Below are 14,790 nucleotides of genomic sequence, written 5' to 3' on the forward strand. Positions count from 1 at the left end.
CTTTTTTCAGTTTTGCAATGTGTTTATTTTGCAACAAAACAAACAATCCAATTTTGTTCTGTATCTTGACACCAGATCATCTGTTGTCCTTGCTAAGGCTTGCACTGATGTACTTTGCTAAGCGTTTCTGCTTAAGGATATACTTCAAGCATGAAAGCAGAGATTTTGTGAGGGAAAAGGAAATGCGTACAGTTTCAAGTGCAAAATAAGGATTTTCTGATACATTTCAAGAAAAACCATTACAATGATTTCAAGTTCAACTCGAAGTCCCTTCTCAAGATAATATTATAATACTGAAAATACTGCATACTATAATCAAATAGTTTGGTAGTTCTATAGTAACCTTTCTCACTCTCAACTTCTGACACATTATGATTAAAAGATTTGGAGAAATCACCACAATTTCACAAGGCCAATGATTGCGACTTATTGGACTGCAATAAGAAAGTATCATGCAGGCAGCCTGGGCTTTTTTTAAAATTTTTATAATTGCTGTAAAATTACTAAATTGTCATCTTTTAGGAACAATTTGAATTTTCTTAAGCCCAAAATAGTTGAGGAGTTGCGGTAATGTGAAGCGCACATGTTAAATATAGCAGAGCTGATTTTTCTCTCTGTGGTCAGACGACAGTACTTTGTGAGTGCTTTGTGCTTCTGAGGCACACCAAGCATTTATAAACCTGGTCTTCTCTTCTTTCAGAAACTGGCTGAATTTTGTCTCTTTTGGTTACAGAATTGAAAAAAAACTTACATGACACTGCATTTCAAACAGACATGAGAAGTCACTGAGCATGTCACAGGAATAAGAAGCTACATTTAAAATTAAAGGCTGTTTATACATATGAGCTCTGAATAATCAAAATGTAAAATGATAGCCTGTGGAGTGTTCATTAATTGCATTTTTTAATTTTGTCATTATCTTTGTTAACTATTAAATTATTTTAATCATTTTTCTACATTTGCAAAATTCTAAACTTTCAAATACACCACGAAACTAAAGAACATCCATCCAGAGAGTTTCACTAGTCTGAAAAAGGAAAGGCAAACTGCGACTTATGAGTAGTTGATAATGTATTCTGGGTAAATCTGCTGCTTTTCAAAGACAACGTAAATGCTGGGTTTGTTCTCAGAGTCAACGCAACTATCGTAGAACGTTCTTCCATTTGATTTTAGCGGCGGGCGAACGTACGTGCTTCTCCCCTTGGTGTAGTCCCCTACCAGGACCAGGGCAACAAACATAATCTTGTTTGGAGTTGCTTTGACACTGGCGTATCTGTCAGAGTAAGATGCATCTTTGGCAAAGTAGCTCCCTAAAATAAAAAAAAAGTTATTGTTAATATAGTTCAAAGAAAAAAATGCTAGTGATTTAGTACTCAAGAGTTTTCTGGTGTTCATTTTGAGGAAGATGCATTCCTTTTATGGCTTTCCAGTATCAAATTTTAGCTACAATGTGTCCATTATACTACAAAAAGTGATGCAAAGATTGCTTTGCTGTACCTTTGCCATAGGCTGTGCCATGGACCCCACACATCCTCCAGTCAAAGTTTTGCTCACAGATGGCCTCTATCAGAGACTCGTCAGTCCCGTGGAACAAATACATCATTGAGGGGTCTCCTCCGTTCCTTCCCTTCATCTGCTCCTTCTGCCTGAACACAGTGTATGCCATTTAAGTGGAAACATCCTTCTTGCAGAGATTTGTGTGTAAAACCTTTCTGTCTGCATCCAGCTGCTGAATTTAGCATAAAGACTTGATATGAGGGGGAAAGAAAACTAATAACCCCATCAGATAGCTAGTGAAGATTCAGCTATTTCCTGTGCCAGGCCAGAACTTAGTCCAACACCTGCAAAACAGTTTCGGTTTTTTTTTTCTACTTTTTAACAGTAACAAGTTCTGTTGTGTTGCTGCTAATGTAAACTACACTGTGTAGAGTAGATTCACTATTTTATCACCTGGTTCCTCCAAAAGTTCAAATCATTTCTTTAAAAAAGCCAAAAATCTCTGTCAGTAATTTACCACTGGAAGACTCTCCACAGAGACGGGTTCTGGATCCTTTGGATGCTGTTAATTTTTTTCACCGGCATTGTGCTTCTAAATAAAGACTCAATCAGATTGTAATCTGGTGCAGATTGGGAGAGATGTATTAGCTGGAAGACAAGAATAAAGTGCAAATATACAAGTTAACAATAAAAGTAGAAATATAGGTTTAGTGTTTAGTAACACTGAGCACAGGGTTGGGTTTTTGTTTTTTAAATAGAAGAAAGATACCTTGTATCCAAACTCAGGTATGGCATTTTTGTCCCAGTGCGAAGGTACGCTTTCAGCTGTGGAGGAGCTGGAGCTCTTTGATGACGTACTGCAGAGAAGACATGCAGTATTCATTTTGTTGGTAAACTCACTTAAGACAGCAACCAACCAAGACTAGAAATATTTGAATAGCCTGAATCAATGTGCACAAGTGGAAGTCAAAATACCTCTTCAGCTTGTCCTCCACGTCATGAGCAGACACAAAGCGAGGCCTCCTCCTGACATCTCGCTTGGTTTTGAATTTTATATTCTGCTGATACATCGCCTGGTCTCCTGTCGCATCTTTGAAATGGAGAATATATTGCTGTTTGCCAGCACTGAACGGAATCTCTGTATCTCTGTCTTCAAGGTATACATTCTCCAGGGTTTCAGAAGTCACTGATGATTCCTCATCACCCTAAAGAGAACACAAGCAATCCACCAAAGTTTAGATTCCAAACATGCCAGTGGTTAAATTACTTGGCATATCTAACTGTAATACATCTGTTCCCTTAGAAAAGTTCTGTCAAGGGTGGCAAGATCTTCATACTCATTGAAAGAATCACAATAAGTCACCTTTCCATATTCCAACCATTTCCCACCATCGTCCTTCCAGTACCAGACCCACTGTGTAGTGAGAATGAAGTGAGGGGGCTTTGAGACAGAGGAGGCAGTGGACAGGCGACGAACTGGAGAGTTTCCATATCTCATGGTCCTGAAGTCCACCGACTGCTCACTAGGGGATGAAGAGCTAAGAGGGATGTAAATTCCATCAAAATGAATGGAAATCTATAGACCTGAGCTCATGTGAATAACAGTAATATGCATTTAATCTTTTACTGCAGATGCACCACAAACAGTACATCTGTGTGTTCTGTTTCTTCATGTACCTTTGAAGAGACAGAAATCTGAAAAGCCCTAAGCCGGACGAAGGTTGATCCATGCAGCTCGTCTCTTTTGCTGGGTCACAGTATGCCTTTTCAATTTCCTCCATAGTGGGCAAGTCCTTCCAGGTTACACCATCAGTGTCTAAAACCTGCCATCTGTAGGGCAGGTGCCAATGGACACGTGCACACTTGTCTATGAAAAACACACACCAGCATTCATTTATTAGGCAGTGCACATATGGACATAGAGCTATACGTGTTGAGATGTTACTGTATTGTAGATATGAAAGGCAGCTTCCACCATCATGATCATTACCTTTGAACCCGCAATGTCTGCGAATGAAATAAAGGCAGATTTCATTCATGTCAGCATTGCTCGGTGGCTTAGATGGACAAACAGAACTGGTTGGGGATCCAGGATTGCTGTGGGAAGACTGCTGGGAAGACTGCTGAGGCTGCTTAGTTGAGGTTCTTACCTCTGTTAGCACTACAGAAGAGACACATTTATGTTGTGTAGATTACTGGTCTTGCTGATTGACAAAAATCTGTGCAAGACATGTTTTTATAAAATCTGCTTTACCAGTGACACCAGTACCCTGCCTCTCCTGTTGACCCACGATGATACATTTATTTCTGTAGATCTTGTGAAGGTTTTCAATATTCTCACGACTGAATCCTCGGAAGAGCTTCATCGCATGTCCATCGAGGCCATGCTGTCTTTTGCACGAAGAGCCAAATTTGCAGTCACCCTGGAAAAAATGCTGGCAGACATGGAGCTTTGTGCACGAGGTGGTGAATTTACATGAGCCGTGCTGACCGTTGCCCTTGTTGTAATGTGAGCATATCTAAAAGGAATCATAAAGGAGGATGAAGTTCACATATTTTCAACAGAAGAACAAGACAATCTCCACAATTGCCTCCAAGTGCAAACTGCTAAAACATACCTCAGGAAGCAGATAAGGATCATTCTGCAGTAACAGCTGGAACAGCTGTTTCTCTGTGAAATCATGAAGATTGTACTTCTTCAAAAGCTTTGCATTGTATGGAAATGCCACACTGTGTGGATTCTTACACTTCCCTCTGTAAATGACAACATGCCATCCAATTAAAATATTCTGTTTTACTTATAATATTTTTCAATATTATTGCTTTTGAGTTTAGTGTCTGAGCCAACGTATCTATAATTTTACATAGTCAAAAACCTCATTTAAAGATGTATGCGGTGGTGCTAGTTCAAGTCATTATGCAAATGGCCTGTTTATAAGGTAGGGGACATCTGCATTCAGCTGAGACTAAAGAAGTCACTTGGATGAGTTTAACGTTTCTGCCACTAAAAACGTCGTATCCAGATGAAGGCATGACCTTCAGCGTGAGCAGTAGGCTCTCCATCATTTATTTACATTATGGGTGTTTTGCATTTGGGAAAAAAAATGATCAAAGTCCTGTAATTGAACTGTTAAATTGCTGCCATCTTCTGGTCAAAATGTTGCACTACAATCGTGCAAACCTTAGGAAAAAAATGGAGTGACCCAAATTCGTAAAATTCATAATGAATGCGAGGGAGCGCAGTCTCCATCAGGCCAAACTAAAGTCACATTTAACCATTTTGATTACGATGATCTCCACAATGTCTCATGAAATTCAGCTCGGATTTTATGTAAAGTCAAAACAACAGTTCTTATAAGGTCATGGTGCTTATTCCATCATCATTCACTATTTACACTGAGTACTAAAAGCACTTTTACCTGTGGGGTTTTTATTTACACCTGTGTTCAGACTGAAGATTAATTGCTGTGGGAATGAGATCACTATGAAGCACCAATAAGATGACGATACGTTGCAACCATAGGCGATGACTAATAGCAGGAAAACAAACCTGAATCTGCGATTATTTGCTGGGCTTTAAAGTTTAAACCCACGCAAAGCCCTTTTGCGCTCTGCGTAGCTTGTTGAAAAACCCCATCGTGAATGATTGAGCACCTTTTTGCTCATTTATGGCGGTGATAACTATCACCGAGTCTTTGTTATTATAGGAAAGCTTTCTACAAAAATAAATAAATAAATAGGTTAACTTACCCGAACGTGCACTCTCCGCAAACAAAATACTTGCACAGGTGTAACCCATCGCACTGCGGACACTCTCCAGCTTTTTTCTGACAGAGCCGCAGATTGGTTTTAGCCACTACCAGACTATCCGGGCTGATTATTTTACTTCCCGTCTTTCTTCTTTCTTTAATGGCTATTTTACCATCGTCAAAGAGCACAGTGCGTAGGATCGAATCCGCAACCGTGAATTTCTGTGCGAGCTGATCTTCTAATTTCCCGAATTCCAAACACCCCTGGTTGTCGCATAAGGTCTTGATGATGAATTTAGACAGAGTCGATGTCATTCTGCAATGACATTTGTTCCTTTAGCTAAGAATTCCAAAGCAGCCCAGTTATGGCTCTGACCGAAATCTCCGGCTACGTTCGGTTACTGAGAAATGAAACTGAAACCTAAACATAGAAAGGTTTGTATAATGGTCGCCCTGCCCAGAAGGAAAGTTATCGCTACAAGGTTTTTTAAAAATACAAAAATAAATAGATATTGTCACGAGGGCGAGATTGCGTAGGATATAAAATCTGAAAATAAAGTGAATTTTATCTTAAATTAGTAGTAGTGGACTTTCATGTGGTTGCATTAAATCTAAACCAATCGTAAAAAAGAAATGTAACAAGTGTCACCTGGCAGGAACTTTGACAAGGTAGTGGGTGTGTGGGGTGAGGTGAGCGCCTTTTGTGGGAAGTTTCAGACACGATTAACTCACTCTGGCAGATAGGACAGCAAAAGTCGCAACAAGGAGACCGATGGTAGATATGGTTATTAGTGTGAGTAGGACGGAGCTCAAGAGCAGAATACGATACAAAATGAAGGAAAGGTGGCAAAAGCAATGGGAGGAGGAGAGGAAAGGGCGATGGTTGTACAACATCCAAAGGAAAGTGGGGGAAATGAGAAGTGCAGGACGAAACAGGAGAGAGGAGACGATTATATCTCGACTGAGATTTGGACACACTGGCTTAAATAGCACATTATTTTAATAGGTAAACACTGTACAGGGGAGTGTGACTGCAGTAGGGAACAGGAAACAATAGAACATGTTTTATTGCATTGTCAGAAGTATGATATGGAAAGGAGACAACTGATCAAAAAGCTGGACGATATGAAAGTGAAGTTGGACTTGTTTGATTTATTTCGCGTGAGCTCTATAAGTGAAAGTTATCAGGCTGTATTTTAGTTTTTAAGGCAGACCCATTTGTTCGGGAGAATTTGAATATTTTATTTATTTATTTATTTATTGTCATTTCGGTCCACACTCCACACCAGTTGGTGGCGGTTGGTGCACCATTTTGCTGTTTGCCAACCGCCAATAAACCCTATACAGAAGAAGAAAAGGAAGATTGGTCGTGTGACCACAAGTTTTAATCAATTAAGTTGTAGATCGACTGCACCTCTGCTGTCCTTCTTTTTTATTCTTTTGGTTGATTTGTAATTCGGTTTCGGCTAGCCCGTCCAGCTGCAAAGGCTGTTATGAATGACTGAGAGTGAGTCTTGTAAAGGCGGACTAACCTCTCTTCTTGTTTTTTCGTTTATTTGATTGTGCCACTTCCCTTTACAAACCCAGGTTGCAGGTCATGCATAGCGGTGAGACCCGAATTGTTTGCAGTGCATGGCCACAGGTAAATTGATTGCAGTGTCTCTAAAACTGGGTGTAACGGTTTGCAGTGTTATTTGTTAGCACCAGTGACTGCAGGCCTCGAGGGGCGGTGTCCTGCAGGTTTTGGGTATCATTCCGGGTCAGGGTTAGGTTGATTAGTTCATTACCAGGCCTCTGGAGAACTTCAAGACATGTTGAGGAGGTCATTTAGCCATTTAAATCAGCTGTGTCTGATCAAGGACACACCTAAAATCTGCAGGACACTGGCCGTCGAGGCCTGGAGTTCGACACCCCTGCTGTAGAGTCATTGATTCGCACCTTTGGTTTGATGGTCTTATGTGCAGCTGGGATATTAGTAGAACGGGGGTGTTCTACTCCAGTCCTCGAGAGCGTCCTTCAGCTTTTAGACTCATCCTTGTTCCGACACACCTCAATCAAATGAATGGCTTGTTATCAGGCCTTTGCCAAATTTGATGGCATACTGAAGAGGTAATTCTACCATTTGATTCAACTGTGTTGGAGTGAGGATGCATGTAAAAGCTGCAGGACGGTAGCTCTCGAGGACTGGAGTTGGACACCCCAGTAGTAAAATGTTTTGTAAGTCCTGTCTGGAAATGAATGGGGAAATGTATGTTTAACTCACGGCATAAATAAAGTATACATTTATTTCTTTGACATTTTATTCGACACATTAGTGCTCGGTTACACAAACAAACAAACAAAAAACCTAATATATATCCCCAAGAAGGCGAGAGCATGTTTTAAACTCTATTACTCTCATTGCAAAACTTACTGAGTAAAACGTTTCCAGAAGTGCGTGAATGCAACACTAGGCCATAGAAACCAGAGGTTCAGTGTACCTTAGCAACCATGGAGGACGAGCTTTCCTTGATCGAGGAAAATGACGAGGTCACGCAAGAACAGAAGGAACTCATTTACAAACGGATCGAAGAACTAAAGTAATGACAGTTCATATTTATTAAACTAAAAATAACTGCGTCCTATCGGCTGTAACCCTACAACTGACTTTATTTAACTTATTCCGTATAACCCACCAAAGTAATTGCTAATGCTCTGCTAATGGTCTGTAATTTCAGTTAAATCTTACTGAAATACAACTTTTCGTCTATTAACCATTAGCTAGAAAGGTTTAGGGTGAGCTGTTCCACCCTCTACATAATGTTTTTTCCAATTAATTTTTCTTAAAGTAAGCGGTTACTTCTCCGAGCATTTTTAAGTCATTTTTTAAAAAAATTTATTTATTTTGCCTGCTTTTCTTATTCATTCTTCCCCGAGGCATTCCAATGCAGCCCTCCTGGCAGAGAATGACATGTTTGAAAGCTTCATTTGCCGCCTGGATCCACAAGACCTGCTATCCCAGGCTGGAGGAGAAGGTGCCGGGGCAACACGAAGCTTGAAGCTGGGGGCTGGGGTAAGTACCATAAAGGTTTATTAAATAACCTTGAATGCAAATCCTTATTTGCCATTATAGGTCTCTTCCTAAAAGTAAAGACTGCAGATTGATGCTTCACACTCAACACATATCTACACACAGCACACTTTATTTGTCAGAACTTGTGAATTAGATAGACAGTGAAGAACAAAGTCCTTTTTATGACTGTCCCAGCTGCAGTGTAATGTTTTTATAGTTTTAGGTAATGTCAATTTATTTACTGTTGAGACAGGCCAAAATAAAGCAGATCTTATTGCATCAACTCTTTCCAGCCAATAAATGTTTGACTGAAAACATTTGCATTCTCTTTCTTGAACAAAACATGATAGGATACTATTTTGAGTTTTTGTGCCTTCAGGGCGTTGGATGGAGGCGAAAGTCCAGGTCCAACATATCGGACCGTTTTCAGCCGCTCACTTTAGAACAAAAACTGTGCGTAGCACAGAGAGAAGTAAGAGAAACACAACAGGACCGGGAGAAACTCAAACTGAAATCTGAAAAAAACAAGGACAACTACAAGGTTACAACACACACATGCAAAAAATAAAACACAATATATAGAAACACTGACCTCAGGTACATTTATTCATGAAACATACTCGTCTTTTCAGGCCTCTATGAAGGAAGCAGAATTATGTCTGGCTGATGTCAGGAAGGCGAAGAACGATTTTGAGCGTAGACTGGTCAAACCTACGAAGGACAACACGCTAGAAATGAAAGAGCCAGAAAAGGTGCTCCAGTACATTGAAGACAAGTTAAAGGTAACAAAACTTGTCTTTTTAACAAAACAGTGACATCAACATGTGCACAGCAGCTTTTGAATAGATTGTTCCAGGTTAGAGGTATGCACATTTCCAAAGGCCAGAGACTTTTTACCCTTTTAAAGTCATATTATTAATTTTACCCAAGTATTTTCTATAAAGTCAATAAAATTACTACGATTATTAAGATGGGTTAGCTTCTAAAGATTGAAGCAAGCAGCGTAAAGAACTTTTTTTCACCCTTGTTAGTTATCCGCTTTCTTCAGTCCTGTTTATAACCTCCCTTTCACCTCATTTGTTCTGTTCAAACGTATGTACAGGTCACCCAGCTGGAGACCTTAAATGTAAAGAATCAGGCACTAAAGCTCCACGAGAAGAAGCTCCTGCAACAGCTGCAGCAGAAAAAAGAGATGGGGAAAGCTGAGTATGAGGTATAGAATGAAAGCAAATGTGTTGCTGTCAAGAGATTGTGTAGGTTGTAGGTTAGACTGTTACACGGGAGGACAGAAAATCAATGTACAGTCTGCTTTCTGCTGCCAAAGTTTGTCAGTGTCTTACATGTTTGTAACCATTTAAATACTTGCTCATTTTGCTAGTGTGTAAATGCAAAGTTCTGTGTATTGCATCTAGGAATTTTTTCAGGAGTATGACGAGCCAAGACCCGACAAAAACCTGGATGAACTTCAGATCAACAGTTTGAAGGTTCAGCGTGTTCTCAGCTCACACAAGGTAACTCGCTGGAAATTTGTCAGATGGTGTTCTTGGCGTTATTTCCAGTATAACTTTCAGCTTATCTGTCATATCTGTGTGAGCAGGAAAAGCTGCAGAGTGTGACATTGATGTCGGCAGAGCTGAGCAATGACATCGCCAAAGTGAGGCAGATGCTGGCAAAAATAGAGGAGGAGTTAGAGCATGCTGAGAAGGTTTGTCGAAATTAGTAAAGCTTCAAGAATCTAAAACCCCCAATTTTAATACCTGATCTTTTTCTCCTCAGGAGCATTCAGCGGCTGAAGCCCTTAACCACAAACTCAGACGGCAGCTCAGAGATTATCAGGCTCCTGATATCACTGAGTACATGCATGTCAAAGACAAATACAAGAAGCTTAAGCAGAGCATTCACACTTGGGAGAGAAAGGTTGGGATTGCTGAGGTAAAATGTTATTTTTATTTAGTCTCTCCTCAATAACAATAAAACTGTTGTGCTATAGTATTAAAAACAACACAATCTCTGTTTTAACTAGATGGCCTTCAAGACCCACACTAAAGTGTGGAACAAACAGGTTGGAACTAGCTCCGGGGAACACCAAATCCCAATAAAACTCCCACACATAGCAGCACATAACATGTAGAAAAAAGAAGTTTCCCAAATGACTGATTTGATGACAACAAGAAAACTTTCCATCAATCGTTCTGCGTCTGCTTTCTTTATTATTGTTTGCAATCTTTTAATGCTTTTTGTTAAATGTAAAAACAATGGCTTTCATCCTCATCATATCTGTATCCCTGAGAGTTATTCAAAATTATGATTGACATTAAAAACACGTTGTGTTATTGCTTTTCCTTTCTTTATTTATGCAAATGTAACTCATTCATTTAAGATTAGGACAGCTGTTATTGACACAAAAGGGAAACTCGTTCTGTAATGCAGTGTGGTGCCGAGGACCATCTGCAGCTGTGTTAAATGGCACAGTGACAGGAGAATGAACTGATCATGTCACGGCTGGAATAAACAAAGGCAACTCCACACATCGGGGCCCTGCTCTGGCCGGTGTTCACAACAAGGACTCGGGACTCTTGCTGTGAGGAAATGTGCTAACTACTTAGTTTGTTTGAGTGGCCTTTCTGCCCTCTCATCTTATTCGGACCATCTATTGCTCAGAACGTAGTGCAGGTCGTTTACTAGCTGTAAGATTAGAGGTTTGATCCCTGGCTCTTGTAGTCTGCACATTGAAGTAACCTTTCGCAAGATGCTGTTGTCCCAATGCATCTAACAGAGTGTGCATGAATGTTAGACAGTGTGCGTAGGTTTAGAAAAAAGCACTTTTATGAATGTATGCGAGATTGGGTGAATGAGGCTTATAGTAAAAATGCATTTTGAGTGTGCAATTAAAGTAGAAAAGTGCTTTGTAAGCATCGATCTATTTACCAATCATCTACTCTCTTTTTGACTGTTGCAAATCTGAATGACTACAATCTTGAAACTGTACTTTTCTGCTATCCAAACAGAACAAAGAATAGACACACACTGGCTGAGAAAGAGGCTCTGTGGGACACAGATGACACTAAGCTGGTCCTTGTCCCCATACAGTGAAGGCAATGAGTCTGTTTTCTAATTTAATGAAAGCTTTCACAATTTTTTATTATTCTTGACAATACCAGTGTATGTTATTCTTTGCAAAACTGGTAATTTTACTGTTCTGGCTCAAACGTCTTTTAGGGGCACTACAACTTCATCTACACAAGTGTAGCCAATCTAGTGAATAAATTGCAGTTAAAGTTCCTCAATAAAACAAACAAAAACACACACAAGGTCAACAAACTATTTCCTTTATTAGAAAGAAATCCTTGAATGAACTCTAAACGTTATGATATTACATGCCATATATACAGTTATATACATAAAAGTGCAATGTCACATTGAGTAAGCTGTTTATTTATGATCAATTCTGCCATATAACTGTTTGGAAAATGGCATAATTTCTTATACACTTCATCATCCTGCACTGCATTTTCTCAAAAACACGGCATCTAATATGCGACCGGGCAGAGTGTCTGAAGTTCCTCTAAAACATTTCCAAAGGCACTTTCACAGAATACAGATGTACATAACACCACAGAGTAGCTTAAAGCCTACAGACGGCATAACTTGAGTCCTACTGTTGCTGATGTTACATAGTGACAAAAACACATTTTTTATATACACAACTGGCTTCACACTATAGGTGGGACACCTGTATCTCTGGATATTTATTCCACATCATATCTTCTAAGTGATTTCTACCCAGAAACACAACAAATATAACAAAAAGAAGATTACAAAAATAATGAAAGTTAGTAATTCAGAAATTAATTAACCTTTAATTATTTATACATATAATATTTGTCAAGTCAAAGATAGTGTAAACCTGCTGTTAGAGAGCATTGCTTATGCACTGCAACCTAACTACCAAACTCTTTTCTATATGTAACTATGCTAGCCAAACACTCCAATGACATGCACCCGGCTCTGTTATTCTACAGCACAGAGGTTAAAAAACAAAAACAAATGGAGACATACAGGGGTGCAGCCACAAAACCGGAAGTCTGGCACATACAATTTTATGAGGCTATTGCATTTTGAAATCATTATATAGGAGCTGACTGACCCACGTAGCCCATTTCTTTTCATGCACTTCAAAATATCATCCACACAAATCGGTAAATGCGCGAAAAGAGCTTCAATGTCAGTCTGAGAGCAGTATGCAAACATTATTGACATTCTTTCCCACATATAAAACAGACTAGAGGACTCAAAGCAAGCTGCTGTTTTCAAACACCTTCGCAAAGAGAAGCACAGGAAGCAGGGGGAACGTATTAGGAGGCTTTTACAACTAACAGTCATCAGGTCCATGGCTACTGGCAGCACAACCACAGGGCGCCACCTTGAGTCTAAACATGAAGGATCAGTATCCGTGCTTTGACTTATAAACTCATGTCTTTGGGTAAATAAAGCCAAACAAGGCATAAAAGGAAGCTGTGGCATGTAGTCCACGCAGTGTAACAACATATTTTTCATCATCATTTTCTCCCTAAAGGTTACACAGATGCAAAAGCAAACACATATCAGGCGCATTTCTTCCCACAACCTAAGGTAACGTTGCAGGAATTTATGAACGCATCAAAATGTTCAGACGTAAAAGTCATAAAGCAATAGTGGTTTTATCCAATCATCATCTGTCATTCCAGGCAATATGCTTAAATAAATCTGAGTGAAGCCAGCACAGAGGTGATCTTTGTACTTAACGAAACACAACAGACGGCATGCTTTGCTGAAGAAAGCTGCAGTTTACATGCGAGTGGAAAAAAGCATACTGGTGTTAGTACTACTCATTTATTAACAGAGTACCGTTAATAAATAATCTGTAAAGGGCTGTTTTGGCTCCTTAAAACTCTTTCTGCCCAGCAAGTCACAGCACCTTTTCTATTAATGAACATCTGATGTATGATCTATGTACTGGTTCGCAACACCTCCGAAGGCCATTCTAGATAAAAGGGAAAGAAAAATCTAATCTGTGGTCACGACAGCTCTCACCACAGGTTCAAGAACTGCATGCACCACATGTTGTTCAGAGTTACAGTTCATTATCATCTGTAAACTAAACTAATGTGTACATTTTCTAAAACTTTCCGGAAGCCTTTGTGATTTGTTGTTTTTAAAATCTTTTTTTTTTAAGATCTGTTATTTAATATTAATATTACCTAAACATATTAACACAAATCTGAGACAACAGACAAATCTGTCTTCACTACAACTCCTACATCAATAACTCCTTTTTAAATTCTTGTTTTCAGATTCAAACCATCAAAAAGAAATGTCTCCAATCCAGGGCCAAGTATTTTACACACTCTTAGATATTACGTGTACTCTCTCTGAGAACTGTAAACACTGGTTTCACAGTCTCTTGGGAACTAGATTGAGAGTTTTTGATTTACATTCTCCGATTCCCGCCCTGGAGGTTACATGGTGCAGGACTTATCCAGAGGGTCCTGAGAAGAATTAGCAGGAGGCTGAGGGGCCTGATTTGATTTTGGTAAGACCATGGGCTTGGGCCTCAAAGCGGGGGGTTTGAGCTGCACCCCCATGCGTGGTGCTACCACGGGCTTGAACGTGCTCACAGAATCATTGGAGGAGCTGGTGCTGCGGCGGGTGGGCGGCTCAGTGTTGGCAGTTGACCTCAGCATGACGCCGTGGATGGGGCTGAGGGACTCGCTGGAGCTGGCCGGCGTCGGACCTCCGCCGCTGCTGCCGGAGGTCTGCCGCTGCTCCAGGGTGTCCAACACCACGTCGGGGGCGTGCTTGGCTGAGCTCTGCCGCTCCAGCTCTCGCAGCTCATTCAGAGCAGTGTTCATAGTTTCCTCTATGTCCTGCAGGAGAGGAGAAAAATGTGCGTGAGAGAGGATGATAATGACATAGGCAAGACACGAGCAGGAGGGTTAAGATGAAAAAAAGAGAGAAAAAACAATAAGGCAAGATTGGATGGAGAAATTAAGAGTGAAAAAGACCATAAACATGCAAAAACATGGAGAACACAGACACAACATAAAAGAAGATCACAAGGAGAGATTTTTTAAGAAAAGACCAAGCATGCAGTATACATGCAAAGTTGGTAGACAATATTACTTAATACTGGCTCTTCTCCCTCACCATGTTAATGGCTCTGGATTGCAAATGAGATGCAGAGATGACATGTTCATCTTAGCATGCTCCCAGTAGGCAGACCGACAGCCCAGCACAGTTTAAGGTGCTCTCTGTAACCCTCTGCTTTCTAAACGACAGCCTATAAAAGACTATGGCTCCACCATTATATAATCTTATATGACAGAAGCCATATTAGAATGATGACAAAATTCAAGATCAGACTTTGGAATATTTGGCATTTTCCAAAAAATTCAGAATTTCTAGGAATATTGTGTGTAGGAGTATACTGTGATCCCTGCCGTCTGCCTGTGA

General features: G+C 40.0%; 3 protein-coding genes across 12 annotated transcripts in view; 1 reads left to right on the top strand and 2 right to left on the bottom strand.

Moving 5' to 3' along the window:
* Window positions 1-480: 480 nt before the first annotated feature.
* Window positions 481-5,837, bottom strand: parp12a (poly (ADP-ribose) polymerase family, member 12a). Its single transcript, XM_005930327.3, has 11 exons — window positions 5,248-5,837; window positions 4,116-4,251; window positions 3,752-4,016; window positions 3,488-3,658; window positions 3,175-3,364; window positions 2,861-3,035; window positions 2,473-2,702; window positions 2,267-2,354; window positions 2,015-2,145; window positions 1,498-1,646; window positions 481-1,310 (listed from the first exon to the last, which is right to left on the bottom strand). Exons 1-11 carry the CDS (start codon window positions 5,559-5,561, stop codon window positions 1,054-1,056), a joined length of 2,106 nt encoding a protein of 701 aa, XP_005930389.1. The 5' UTR covers window positions 5,562-5,837; the 3' UTR covers window positions 481-1,053.
* Window positions 5,838-5,958: 121 nt separating this feature from the next.
* On the top strand, window positions 5,959-11,507 carry ccdc113 (coiled-coil domain containing 113). Of its 5 annotated transcripts, none has more exons than XM_014336146.2 (10): window positions 5,959-6,252; window positions 6,834-6,888; window positions 8,163-8,298; window positions 8,678-8,839; window positions 8,931-9,080; window positions 9,401-9,511; window positions 9,711-9,809; window positions 9,896-10,003; window positions 10,075-10,230; window positions 10,322-11,507. In XM_014336146.2, exons 3-10 carry the CDS (start codon window positions 8,197-8,199, stop codon window positions 10,427-10,429), a joined length of 996 nt encoding a protein of 331 aa, XP_014191632.1. In that variant the 5' UTR covers window positions 5,959-6,252; window positions 6,834-6,888; window positions 8,163-8,196; the 3' UTR covers window positions 10,430-11,507. The 5 variants fall into 5 exon arrangements, with proteins under 5 accessions (XP_014191632.1, XP_005930394.1, XP_005930392.1 ...); XM_005930330.3 differs by lacking the exon at window positions 5,959-6,252 and adding an exon at window positions 6,337-6,753; XM_005930332.3 differs by lacking the exon at window positions 6,834-6,888.
* Window positions 11,508-11,611: 104 nt separating this feature from the next.
* Window positions 11,612-14,790, bottom strand: part of srgap1a (SLIT-ROBO Rho GTPase activating protein 1a) — a 74,829-nt gene continuing 71,650 nt past the window's right edge. For 4 of the 6 annotated variants that reach the window (XM_005930325.3, XM_005930324.3, XM_005930323.3 and 1 more), the window contains exon 22: window positions 11,612-14,204. In XM_005930325.3, the coding sequence (XP_005930387.1) occupies window positions 13,797-14,204 (408 nt within the window). In that variant the 3' untranslated portion in view covers window positions 11,612-13,796. The remainder of the gene's footprint in view (window positions 14,205-14,790) is intronic. The other 2 variants (XM_042224091.1, XM_042224092.1) reach the window with 2 other exon arrangements.

This window comes from Haplochromis burtoni, unplaced genomic scaffold (assembly GCF_018398535.1).
Source record: "Haplochromis burtoni strain Fernald_Lab_line unplaced genomic scaffold, NCSU_Asbu1 Contig_127, whole genome shotgun sequence".
Taxonomy (NCBI): Eukaryota; Metazoa; Chordata; class Actinopteri; order Cichliformes; family Cichlidae; genus Haplochromis; species Haplochromis burtoni.

Excerpts from the sequence above, each read along its gene's own strand:
- parp12a (XM_005930327.3), bottom strand. The coding sequence starts at position 5,561 with ATGACATCGACTCTGTCTAAATTCATCATCAAGACCTTATGCGACAAC. Across the intron at positions 3,036-3,174 it reads AGATTTCTGTCTCTTCAAAG|CTCTTCATCCCCTAGTGAGC; the intron begins GTACATGAAGAA and ends CATCCCTCTTAG. Across the intron at positions 1,311-1,497 it reads TGGCACAGCCTATGGCAAAG|GGAGCTACTTTGCCAAAGAT; the intron begins GTACAGCAAAGC and ends TTTTTATTTTAG.
- ccdc113 (XM_005930328.3), top strand. The coding sequence starts at position 7,737 with ATGGAGGACGAGCTTTCCTTGATCGAGGAAAATGACGAGGTCACGCAA. Across the intron at positions 9,081-9,400 it reads ACATTGAAGACAAGTTAAAG|GTCACCCAGCTGGAGACCTT; the intron begins GTAACAAAACTT and ends ACGTATGTACAG. Across the intron at positions 9,810-9,895 it reads GTGTTCTCAGCTCACACAAG|GAAAAGCTGCAGAGTGTGAC; the intron begins GTAACTCGCTGG and ends CTGTGTGAGCAG.